Here is a 12,432-nt window from a genome sequence, read left to right on the forward strand (position 1 = left end):
GTATGCTTTGTTGAAGCAGCCCAGCCACATTTTAACCCCACAGAAAGGTGTAAGGGCTCTCTCCCTCCCTGCCAGCCTACAGAGCAGTTTGCTTCAGCTGCCTCTATGCTCTGCCTCCCTCATCCCTCCTCCAGAAGGTTGTTCCTACACATTGCAGACCCACCTAGCAGCCTGCCTTCACTAAAATCCCACCCCGAGTACACTGCAAAGCCTTGCCCCAAAATAACATACCTTAAGGAGCCAGCCAAGCTCTCAACTACAGTTACTCCACGTTTATCATCACCGCTCATTATTCAAGGTAGCCCTGAGCCTCGCCCTCACAGTAATTCAGTAACAGGACTAGCAAAACCCACTGCTGCAGAGAATAAACTTCATCCTCTCCTCTCAGCACACAGACAGAAGATGGAGGAATTGGGTGGCGGATGAAAAACTGAATGTGAGCTGAAAATGTGTGCTGGCAGCCCAGAAAGCCACTTGTGCCCCAGCCTGCAGTAACAGCAGAACGGTCAGCAGGGTGAGGGAGGGGATTGTTCCCCTCTGCTCCGCTCTCATGAGACCCCACCTGGAGCCCTGAGCTCAGCTCTGGGACCCCAGCACCGGAGGGACGGGGATCTGCTGGAGCAGGTCCCGAGGAGGCCATGAGGGTGGTCAGGGGGCTGGAGCTCCTCTGCTGTGAAGAGAGGCTGAGGGAGCTGGGAGTGTTCAGACCAGAGAAGGGAAGGCTCTGGGGAGACCTTACTGTGGCCTTTCAGTATATAAAGGGGACCTACAGGAATGATGGGGAGGCATCCTTTATCAGGGATTGAAATGACAGGGCAAGGGGTAACAGTTTTAAATCTTAAAAGAGAATAGATTTAGATTATACGTTCAGAAGAAATTCTCTGAGGAAGAAATCCTATTTCCTATGAGGACAGTGAGGCCCTGGCCCAGGCTGCCCTGAGGAGCTGTGGGTGCCCCATCCCAGGCAGTGCCCAAGGCCAGGCTGGGTGGGATTTGGGCAGCCTGAGCTGGGGGAGGTGTCCCATAGCAGGGGGCTGGAAACAGGTGATCTTTAAAGTCCCTTCCAACCCAAAGCATTCTCGCATTCCATGTTTCTAATCCAAACAGACAAAGGAAAAACTGCCAAGAGCACACATGGCAGCGACTTCTCCCCTGGGCAGAGATGGACACAGCCCTGCCTGAGAGAACATCCGCCTGGGACAGCAGGCCACAGCAGCACCAGAGAAACCACCCCTTACATATGAAGAGAAATGAACCCTTCTGGTGAATAAATTACGCCTTGCAGAAAGGAGTACTTCTGTGTCCTCTCATAAACAGCTTAAGAGTCCGGTTTCTGTTGACCAGCCCCTAAGACACAGCCCTACACTTATCAACTCCCAGTGCATGGTTAAATCGACCAGCACCTCCGCTGCTTTAAGGAGCAGAAGAAGTAATTTATAACCAAGGCAATTAAAAATCCTGGTTAGAGGACGTCTTTTAGCACCAGACCCAGAGGTGAAAAGGAGTTTAAAAGGGTTATCAGGAAACATATTCATTTCTGAGGGGGAAGAGCAGTGAGAAGCCCTCAAACCATGTCCCATAAGAAAACATGGCTCAGCCACCCTGTTTCACTGGCATGCTAGAGCCCATTTATGAAAGAGCCTCCTAGAGAAGCTCCAGCTCTGGGACTCCCACTGGGTGTTGCCCTGACTCACCTGTAGCCTAAAGAGTCCATGGGGACAGAGGCCATGCCCAAGTTTTCAGTGTAGTTTCGTGACTTTGTTGCATAGTTATGTGAATCTACATTCCAAGCAAAGCTGTTCTGCACCCGCTGCGTGGCCTCGGCCTCAATTTGCTCTTTTGGTTTCATCACGCTGTGGTGATGGATGTGGTGGTAGACATGTTTATGGTGGTATAAGTTAGCTGCATCCAGTTTCATTCCTGATTTTGTTGTGTGTTTGCCATGCCCTGGAGGAATTGTTCCTAGTGTCCCTGACAGCTTTCCTAAGTGGCCGCTTTCTGGAGACCGTGGCTTAGGAGAGTGGCGGCCAGGTCCTGGAGATTGACAGCCTGGTGTTTTCATCACACGCTGTACGTGTTCATCGAGGATGCTTTCTGGGTTTTCTTCATGTGCATCTCTCATCTGCATCCCAGCACAGCCCATCTCAGAGTAACGAGGAGCAAAGTGATGAAAGGTTTGGGCAGAAGGCATCTTGTGGCTAATGACTGAAGGACCAGAAGAGATGTCTGCTTCCTCACCTTCTTCCTCCTGCAAGAAACCAGAGGACAATCAGAGAATGACAGCAGGCTGGCACAAGGGGTTTCTGGAGGTCTCTAGTCCCACCTCCCGCTCACAGCACGACTGCCACCAACACTCAGACAGGTGAGCCCTGGCTTTGTCCAGCCGGGTCTTGAAAGCCTTCAAGATGGAGATGCCTCCCCTCTTTGGAGACCTGTCCCTGGCTGCGCTGCCCTCCTGTGGAAAGCTTCCTAGTGTGCAGCCTGAGCCTGCCCCATCCCGGCTCACCCCGCTGCCGCACCGCATCGCCCAAAGAGACCAGGCATCTGCTGACACAAAGCCAGGATTTACAGATGCGCCTTTCTTATAAGTGTACCGACTCGATCGGATTTATACGTGGGCAGAGGTTTGCTAAAAAGCTCCCCAAGTCCCTTGAAGATGGTTGTGCAACAACCAGCATCGGAAACGCAGCTCACCGCAGCGTACCTGCAGCTTCCTACAGGCCTTCGGTGAGGCACTACTTCAAAGGTCAGCAGATGAAGCACAAAGTCACAGGACATGCAGCAAAACCATTCTCAAGTCAGGAGATACCAGGGGGTTTTCTCACCCGAATGTTCCACAAAGCAAGGCAAACAGCGGGCTTGTAACAGGAGCGTGCAACTGAAGGTCAACAGCAGCCTGAACGGTTTTGAAAATCAAACACCGCCTTCTCCCAGGCATGCTAATGCTCCAGCAAAACGCTTCGTGCAGATAAAGACACGGGTTGTAACTAACTGCTTGCTCTTATGGTTCCCAGTGGTCTAGGGTACGCTGTTGTTAGCACCTCTTTAGTCTGTGCCAGGAGGAATAAAACTCCTCCATGCTAACAGCCACAATTTTGATGCCGACAAACTATTTTATGCTCCAACATAAACTCAGATGTTTATGAAGTTTCTTTATTGGAAAACAGGATTCCTATTTTTTTTAATCACATAAGTAGGATTCCAGCAAGTCCTTTAATCCTGCTCTCTCTTCCTCCTTTGGCACGTTTGCAGCATGGGGAATATCTGCCCTGCCAGATAAATGCATCTGCTAGAAAACACTGTCTCCCATCAGCTTTGCCTGTCAGTTGTTATCATCCATCACTCGCTAACCAGCTTCAAAGTCTCAGCTGCCAACCACAGAGCAAGAAAGCAAATAACAGACTTCCTCCAGTGGCACACCTGGGGGTTCCAAACTGAACCAGGGCCGATGCTGGGCTTCCAAAGTGCAGACAATGTGGACACTTGCAGCCCTCTGCCAGCCTGGGCTTCTCCTCCCAGCTCCTGTGCTGCCCTGCTGAGGTGCCTTTCCCTTCACTCTCTTTTGTGGCCACGGCCCCTCTGATTTCCCTGCCTCACTGCAATGCAAACTGACTTCAAGGGATCCAAAAGATCTATTCATAACACCCTCATTCTTTTGCAAGAACCAGAAAGAGGCTGTTGTGCAAACTCATTGGAACAAGGCTGATCAGGATGACAGTGATCCCGGCTGTCACAGGGACTCCTAACACCAAGCCACTCTGCAGAGATGGGACTCAGTGTGTGACACGATGCCCACTCACGGAGGGGACACACCAGTCGCTCACAAATTGCTCCTAACTTCAGAAGCACCTTTCATCTCCAGTGGCAACGCTACAGCCTGCCAAATGCCCTCCCTGGCAGCTGGGTTGGATACAGGAAAAGATGGAGCATGCACTGCCTAAATCCTTAATGCTGGGTTAAATTGTGATGACCCACTGACATACTCAATGCTTTGGAGGCTCTGAGGGCCGGTACCTACATTCTGGAGAGTTCTCAGGTTTAAACAGCAGCTGGTATCTGCAGGGCAAGATCTGCCCCTGGGGCAGATCCCTGATGAATGGCAGCACGGTGCTTTCTGCTCTGGCGGTGCTGTTACACCGCAGCAGGGAGGCACAAGCGTGCCCAGGGTGAACCTGGGACTGCCTAGCCAAATGGGTGCTTGGGATTTAGGAAATCTTCTGGCTACCTGAAATTCAATTGTGCAAATAACTGGGATCTGGTACTTGGTTTTGCTCCAAGACTGAGATCAGGGTGGGCTAAGGGAAGGAGAAGGATCTGGGGGTGTTGGACAGTAGGTGGTGGAGTCACTGTCCCTGGGGGTGTTCAAGGAGAGGTTGGACGTGGTGCCTGGGGACGTGGTTTAGTGGGTGATAGTGGTGGTAGGGGGATGGTTGGACCAGATGATCTTGGAGATCTTTCCCAACCTTAATGACTGTGATTCTATGAGCAGATCTGGACCCTAAGCAGGTCCTCTGCCAGGAGCAAGTGCTGTTTGGGTTGGTGGTGTGCTGGTGAGCTCTGGTGGGCAGCTGGCTTCCTGACCCCAGCGCTGGTCTCAGCTTCGCGTGAAGCAGGAAAGCCCCACGTTGAGACAATGGCAGGTAACGAGGGAAGGAGGCCCTGCTTCCAAGCCAACCTGTGTGAGACATCTCTACTTGCCTAGGATATCCAGAACTAAACAGCTTGCAAATTAACTCACGCGCTAAACCAGGACAGATTCTTCCTCTTTTTAATCACTTTGCCTGAGTTATCTGATCTTAGTCTGTGCCTGGCAGTGCAGCGCTAGCCCTTCCCTCCTCCCCAAACCTGCCTGCACCCAGATGAGCCGCTCTCGCCCGGCGGACACCTGCCCGCGGCTGGCATGGGTGGAGGAAAGGGGAGACGAGACAACACCGAGCTGCTGACCAAAGGAGCCGCAGGCAAGGGTTTGGTGTGGCTGCCCTGGGGAAAAGGCCATCCCCCAACCTGGCATTCTGGGTTTGCCAGCACGGAAAGCCTGGGGAATGAGCATCCCCACCCTGACCCAGAGGTGGGGAATTGCATGTTTTAATTTGCACAGTGGGGAGTGACAGCTAACCAAATCCTCTAAAGGTGCTGCTGGATGCCTGCAGTCAGGTATCCCCATATGTTTTGCCTATAGCTTTCTATGTTTACTTCTACAAAATTACCTCTGAATTTTGTTTCAGGAGTTTTTACATCATGTGCATTTCTATTTAACTGTTATCAGATAAAAGTATCCCGGCAGGTTTTCTCAGCTGATTAGGTACAAACCCTGGTTTCCAGGAAACTGTCTGAAGAACTGCTCTGGTAGGAGCAAGATGATAACTACTGCATTATGCACCCAAGAAACCGGTGGGTTTGGGGAGCAGCCTCCTCCACGGGCTCAGCTTTCCTGGATGTGCAGGTGTGTGGGAGGGCAGCGCTCCCCCAGCATGGGCTCCAGGGCTGTGTTTCAGCATCTTGCTGCAGCCAGCAAAGCTTTGCGGCTGGGCTGGAAGCCCCGGGTGTCACAGCCACTAGATGGTGCTTTGTTGACACACTATTGTCAGAAACATCTTCCATCAGCTCGCAAAGGCAGAGACAGCTGGATGTATGCTTAAACTTTGCTGGCTGCCGGCTGAGCTGTTTTTACTCTCCAGCCTAGCCTTTGAAATATGCACTGATGAGCTATGGATAAGCAACACCTTGCTTCAAACCTCCCCCCCTGACTTCTCCCAGTCCCAACTATCAGACTATTATCGGTCGGTAGGCTGAAACAGCTCACCTAATCACACAGAGTGCATTTTCCACCTTCAGGCAAACAATTTCTCTCTCTAGTTAATGTTTTATACTCAAACGCTGAGAGTTTCAGCAGTGTCTTTGCTTCTCCTGCACACAGCTCATTTCAAATTCACTTGGTTCAGACAAAGAATTAGTGGCCTGCATGATACGATACTGCAGCTACATACACAGACATGAATGGAAAGTAACAAGGCAACATGCATATCACCCCCTAGTTATCTCCTGTGCTGCTCAAAATAATTAATGAATTCAGAGTGTTTTTTTTTTTTTTTCCTGAAAACCAAAACCAGAAATCTTATGGTCTTTTCAGTAAAAATCACCTGGTTCTAAACCAAATGCCTCTTCCAGTTTTTATTGTATGATGAGGCTTTGGAAGGGAGCTTGTAGGCAGCTCAGTATGGGGGAAAAATATATTTTTTCTAGCTTTTGCAAAATATTTCTTCTCTGATTCTCTGCTAAGCTGAAAACTGCTTACTGTGACTAATGCCTTATGGTTTTCCCTGTGCTACTGTTCAGCGAGCCATGCAGACCCAGTAAGAGGTCACCCTGTAGTCCTAGTGTTCAGGTCATAGAAAAAAAAGCTGTGATCTATCAGGACTCAAGCTCTCCTCTTGCTGATACCAGCAGCTCTTACACCTTAAATGCTGACCTAAAAAAGCTACAATTGCTTACTCTGAGTTTTTCCCGAATGGCTAATGCCAAATGCCAGCCAGTCAATGAAATATATTCTGAAGACAGAAAAGAGGCTCAATATATAGCTTTAGTGGGAGTCCTGGGCTTAAAAATAGATTAAGTCACACAAAAATATGTTTAGACAGACTTAGTTTTATTCTCTGGCACATATGTGTTTGCTGATTTTATGGTATTGCTACTGGCAGCTTCTTCAAGGGGGTAGAGGGCAGAGATCATTTATTTGGGTACAGGTGGGGGGCAGCAATGTACCAGTGGGAGCAGGAGAAGGGGACTGGGTTAGCGGGAAATGTTGCTGGTTACATTGGCTTTGTCTACAAAGCACTAGTTACAAGAGAGGAAAATAGCCCAATTCTGGAAGAGCAGGAATCTAATCACAGAATAGGACCTTGTTGGTCTTTTTCTGGCTAGATGCTGGACACAGAAATGCAGCAAGTTTGCTGGATAATGCTTGGCACTGGAGGGAAGCTTAGAGGTTACTCTGCCTTCCTCATTTCTCTGCATTTGAATACATATGCGATTTAAAGCGAATACTACAACCTACAGATCTTTTTCTGTTTAAAGCACTACTAAATGAACTTTTAAAATCATTGATGAATATTTAAAAATACTCTAATGGGCTTGAAGGGTCTGCCCTGGAGCCATAGAGACTCAGCTTCTCTAAAAGCACAGAGCAAGCTGACATAGGCACGGACACCTCTTTAAAGGAGAGCTGCAGGGTATACTAAGCACAGAGCCTTTGCCTCACAGCTCCAGCAGCTATTACACTGCAGGGACCCAGAACCTCTTCACATGGGGCTGTAGTTACACTGACATTTGTGATGTTCAGTAACACTGTCATGTCCTCTGTAAAGGCTCCTGTATCTCCAGCACAAGATAAACGTGTGAGATGCAGTACCTCAGAAGAAATGGTAAAGCATCAATACTGCAGCACAGCGTGTCTCACATGAGGAATGAGACAACCAAACTCCCTTATGGAGCTTGTTGTGGAGCTGAAGGCTTTGCAAGCTTCCCTTAGAACCCTTCACCTACCTTCCCTTGGTAGCCTTCACCTACCAAGTACTCAAACTCTGAATGGCCCCAGAGGCACAAAGGCTCACAGCACGCAGTGCAATGGGCTGGGTTTCCCCAACCCCCAGGTGAAGTCATTGCATTGCTCTGGCCAGGAGAGGATTTCTGGATGCTAGGTGAGGAATACGCTAAGCACTAACAGGCAGAACCTTTTCCTTTTTGGTAGAAATGGGCTGCTGGCACACACAAATGCCTCCAAGCATAACATCATCTGCCATCTGTTTGCCACATGAAAGGGAAATAGGGATCATGCAAAATGCCATAGGGGAAAGCGAACCCCCATTACACTGTCCCCATCCTTGCATAGAAGGGGTGGCTTACAAAGTCTGTGATGGACAGGAGAGCAAGGGCACCAAAGAAGATGGAGAGCACCCACAACCCCTAAGTAGAGACAGAAAGCCTTCAGGAACCCACAAGCAAGCGATGAACATGGTCACCCAGGTTGCTTCCACAGCAGCTGAAAACTTCCTGCTGCACACAAAGCAAACAAATTCCAGGCTAGCACGAGAGGCGAGGAGATTACTAACCGCTCGAACACGTTTAAGGCGCTCCTCTAACTTCTCCTCTGCTTCACGTTCCTTTTGTACTTCTTCCAAACGATTGATCAATTCTGCAGCAAACTTCTCTGGTTCAACATGGATATCCTTTGGCATTCGATACGTACGCTGGAGGAAAAACATACCAGGGGTTAGCAAAAGGTGCACGAAAATCACACATTTATTTTGGAGGCTTAAATAACTGGAAATGCCAGTCGTTCCAGTGGGAGTTCAGGGAGGACAAGCTGGCAGACACCGAGGTGCAGCCCAGGACTGACAGGCTGGAAGCTGAGCCACTACCACAAGCTTCCTCTCCAGCACCAGCTCTGTGCACCCCCTCATATGAGGGAAAGGTTTCCAATAGCCACAGTCAGCAAGCTCTTTTGGCATCAGACTCCATTTTGGGATGTATGTGCATGATAACTCTCAAAATTACACATGGCCAATAAGAATATAAAATTATACACAGCCAATAAGAATAGAATATTCTTACAGTAATGTTTTCACTTTGACAGAACTCTGCTGCACACATGTTCAGCTTACCACAGGTGGATCAGTGTGTGTGCCTGTCAGTCTCTGCAAATCTAGCTCACGAGCAGAAAGGAGCAGAAATCCAGCCATCTCCAAGAAATCTTGCTTTCCTCCATCTTCCAGCGCAGCTTCTGTTAAAATCTACCCAGCCACGAAAGGTTCCCATAAAGCATCCCCTCTTATCAGAGCCCAGCCGTGGCACGATTGCATCTCATCTTTTCAGAGCTGTGCAAAGATTCCCTGCTTGCTTTACCAATACAGCAGTCTCTGGCAACCTCACAAGCACAGAGATACCATTTTTCTGCCTGCTCTGTATGAACAAATGAATAAAGTTCAAGGGCACTCTCAGTTCCTTATGCTGAGTTACCTTGTTCCTAAATTCCTGAGCTCTGAGATAAGAAGTTTGTGCAGTGAAGTATCAAGCTGACAGCCACTGTATTTTTTCCCTCTTTTTCATCCCTTCTGAATTATTTTGTTACTCTGCTAGTAGAAGAAATAAAACGACACAGCAGAGAGAAAATAATAATCTGGAGGAAAAATATATGGAAAACTCAACAGTATAAAAACCTGCATTCAAATATTTCAACACCAGCATGAGAGAAATAAATACTTCACAGGGCTAGAGATAAAATTAAATATGAAGACACAAGATAACTCATAGTGAGGAACAAATGAAGCACCAGAAGCAGAAATCGAGCTTGGAATCTTTAAAGGAGGATTAGAGACCAATCGAATTTACCCTGAACCAGCTTAAATACCAATGCAGAAGACTAAAATAACGCTTTGCCTCCAAACTAACAAAAGCATGCAAATCATATTGTTTTTCTCTTTCTGCCAACTGCCGAATGGAAGGCAGGGGGAAGAAAAATAAAGGCAGCAAGTATCCCACTTATGGCACTGAGAAGCTGGAGACATCTTTTGTGACACCCAAGTTAAGTTATCACGTCTCAGATTAAAAGTACCGCTTGTTTTGCCCATTGAGATCAAAACTCAGCTAACCCTGCCAACAAACCTCAATTTCCACTATCATCTCCTTGTTCACACTGGGTGGTGCTGGGCCATGGGGTCCCTGGGGGATGCCTGCGGACACGAGGCAGCTCTGCAGGTGAAAGGACTGCCCGCACAGTGCGCTCGCTGTGCATGGAAAGCAAGGGGCCGACACGGCGACCTGAAGCTGTCCAGGCAGGACTGGACCCGACAGAGCTGGGAATGCCGCCAAAGGTGACAGCCCCAATCAAACCATCCCCTTCATCCAGGGCAAAGTGCTGTCCCTCACTAAAGAGAAGGGAAATAACCCAGATAACAAGCTTGAGGGCAAAACACCGTTTCTCTTTGGAGGGACAGAAAATTTGTATCCTACTGTCCAGAGTTTGTGTAGTTCAGAAACGTGCCTCAGTTGTGCATGGCCACAGGGTTAAGACCCAACAGAGATGGTTCCTGCTCTGTTATTCAGTGGGGAGCCTCTGGGATCCATGTGATGTTTCCCCATTCCTCAAATATCTGGGGAAGCACTTCTGGCTAGGGGAGTCTGCTTCCATCAGCAAGCGAGCCCCAAACATTGAACGCTGTCTGTGCCATGAGGTAATGCCAGCAATTCCAGAAATGGCCAGCAATACCAGAAATCTTTCACCTGACAAGTCACAACCAGTCCAGCGATGTGTTCATTCCCTCCTGCCACCTCACACACGTCAACTTTCCCTGCGGTTGTTTATGGGATGGCAGCACCAAGCCCTGCTCAGAGCAGGCACCACGCCGTTAGGAGCTTTCTGGGTGCAGGGGAAGAATTCAGGGCTCAGCAGCTACAGGCTCAGATCTCCCTGTTGCAGCTATTGCAGCAGCTTCCCCAGAAAAGCAGAATCAGGAAAGAATTTCCCATTATTTTCATAGCCCTTGATGCAGTGCAACGTCCTCAAAGAAAATCTCTCCCAAGCACCCAGTCTGCTGCAGCAGCAGGTGCAAACATTGAGGTTTGTTAACCTGCATGTTTCAGTCCTGGTAAAATAAGGCAGCTCCTCCAGGCCCAGCAATGCTTAAGGACTGCAGCTCCAACTCCAATGAGTACCTGAAGAAGTTCAGGGTCACTAAAGCTCGATAGGACAATTTTGCCCTTTTACATCATACTTCAGCACATTTATCCACAGTTTCTCAAAGCCTGGAAGTGACTGAAGCTAAACTACATAAATGAAAATAATTGAGCCTAAGAACCTTTACAGTGAACTCGTTTTCCTCTCTCTTTGATAAACTGCTGTGTGTGCAAAACCACACTACCTTGTCCTTCTGGCTTTCCGCTCAGCACAACAGCGTGCACAGGTCCTACAGCAGCCTGTCTGACGGTGGAAGATGCAGCCCCCAGTGGGAAGCAGTCCCTGTGAGAGTCTCTGTCCATCTCCCTGCCCATCAGTTGAGCTGAAATAAATCTCACTTCACCATGGATGAAGAGCACAGCATGTGCCCAGTATTTTCCTGGTGAGTACCCATAACGGTGACTTGCAGAAAGCTTCCAAGCAAAATGATGTTCTGAATTGCCACAGCTCTGATTTTATTCCTAGCTCAAAGGATGAGCTACACAGACTTCCCCAAATACGAACAGTATTGGAGAATAATGAATGCAAAATCCCTGCACTGAAACAATACAGCCCACTGCTATCTCCTCTGGACAGTAATCACATACTGCATTGACCTGGTTCAAAAAGCTTAAGACAACAAAGGGTTTGAAACTTTTATCAAATGACAAGCCCAACTTAGGAAAGGAGACACGTTTCGCCAAAATCCAGCCAGGCTGAGCCTGTGCCCAGAGGAGGATCTGTCAGAGCTTCAGGACTTTGAACCTGCCCCTGTCTCCTCGTGGGCATACAGAGCCCTGCAAGGGAGTCATAAATAAGCTGTTTATTGTTCTAAAATCAGAAGGGCTCCAAATGCTTTTGTTCCAAGTAAAGGATGCAGCATTCTCCAAGAGCTGGCTGGTCCAACACCCACTGTTTTTGGAGGATACAGCCCTCCAGTCTGGACCAGAATGAGATCTCTGGCCTTTTTGTGTCAACAAGCTAGAAAGGAAGCACTCTGTCTTAAAGAATTGCTGTTTAATCTAATGTTTTATCTGAAGTTGTTTTATCTAATGTTTTATTTAATTATTTATCCACTTTTATTTAATGCCACTAGTTCAGACAGGGTCTGTCCAGAACCAAACCATGCTGGGCTGGGGAGGTTACAGAGAACAATGGACGGGAGGCTGAATGCCAGATGGGCTGGCAAGAAAGAAATAGTTTGAACTGTTCTGGATGAAGTAATCTTTCTTAGTGACAACTGTTAGGAATGATTTCTTGGTGTACCTATCACCAGAACGCTGTCCTCTCTCCTGGCATGCTAAGAACATGCTAGATATACAAGCACCCAAGTTGTTCCATTTAGCACCTGCTATGATGTTTCTTCCATCTTTTTTTGGAGCTGATGGAGTGGGAATTGCAAGGATTTTCTCCATGATGCAGAATCAGGTCTTGGGTTTTGATGGATTTCCCCTTCTCTGAGAAACTGTGGTTTGAAGACCAGGTTCTGCATCTGAACACATTGCTTTCCTAAATTAGCGCCTCGTCTGGAACACCACTTATGCTGAGCTGTGTTTCTTCAAGGCTTGAGTGGGCTTCTCACCTCCACAGTGAGGTGAAGAAACACGATAAAGCTGCCAGCTCAGCATTCAAAGCTGAATGAAACCTCAGGCAAGGATCTGCACATTTGTCTCCAGGGCTGACAGCTGGGACTGCTGAAGTTGTACTCTGTCCTTCCTCAC

General features: G+C 48.3%; 1 protein-coding gene across 3 annotated transcripts in view; it reads right to left on the reverse strand.

The window, feature by feature from the left end:
• AXIN1 (axin 1) overlaps window positions 1–12,432 on the reverse strand; it is a 76,988-nt gene that overhangs the window by 10,204 nt on the left and 54,352 nt on the right. For all 3 annotated transcript variants that reach the window (XM_068698878.1, XM_068698877.1, XM_068698876.1), the window contains exons 5-6: window positions 8,109–8,246; window positions 1,695–2,248 (exon numbers count right to left, since the gene is read on the reverse strand). In XM_068698878.1, the coding sequence (XP_068554979.1) occupies window positions 1,695–2,248; window positions 8,109–8,246 (692 nt within the window). The remainder of the gene's footprint in view (window positions 1–1,694; window positions 2,249–8,108; window positions 8,247–12,432) is intronic.

This window comes from Anas acuta, chromosome 15 (genome assembly GCF_963932015.1).
Source record: "Anas acuta chromosome 15, bAnaAcu1.1, whole genome shotgun sequence".
NCBI lineage: Eukaryota > Metazoa > Chordata > Aves > Anseriformes > Anatidae > Anas > Anas acuta.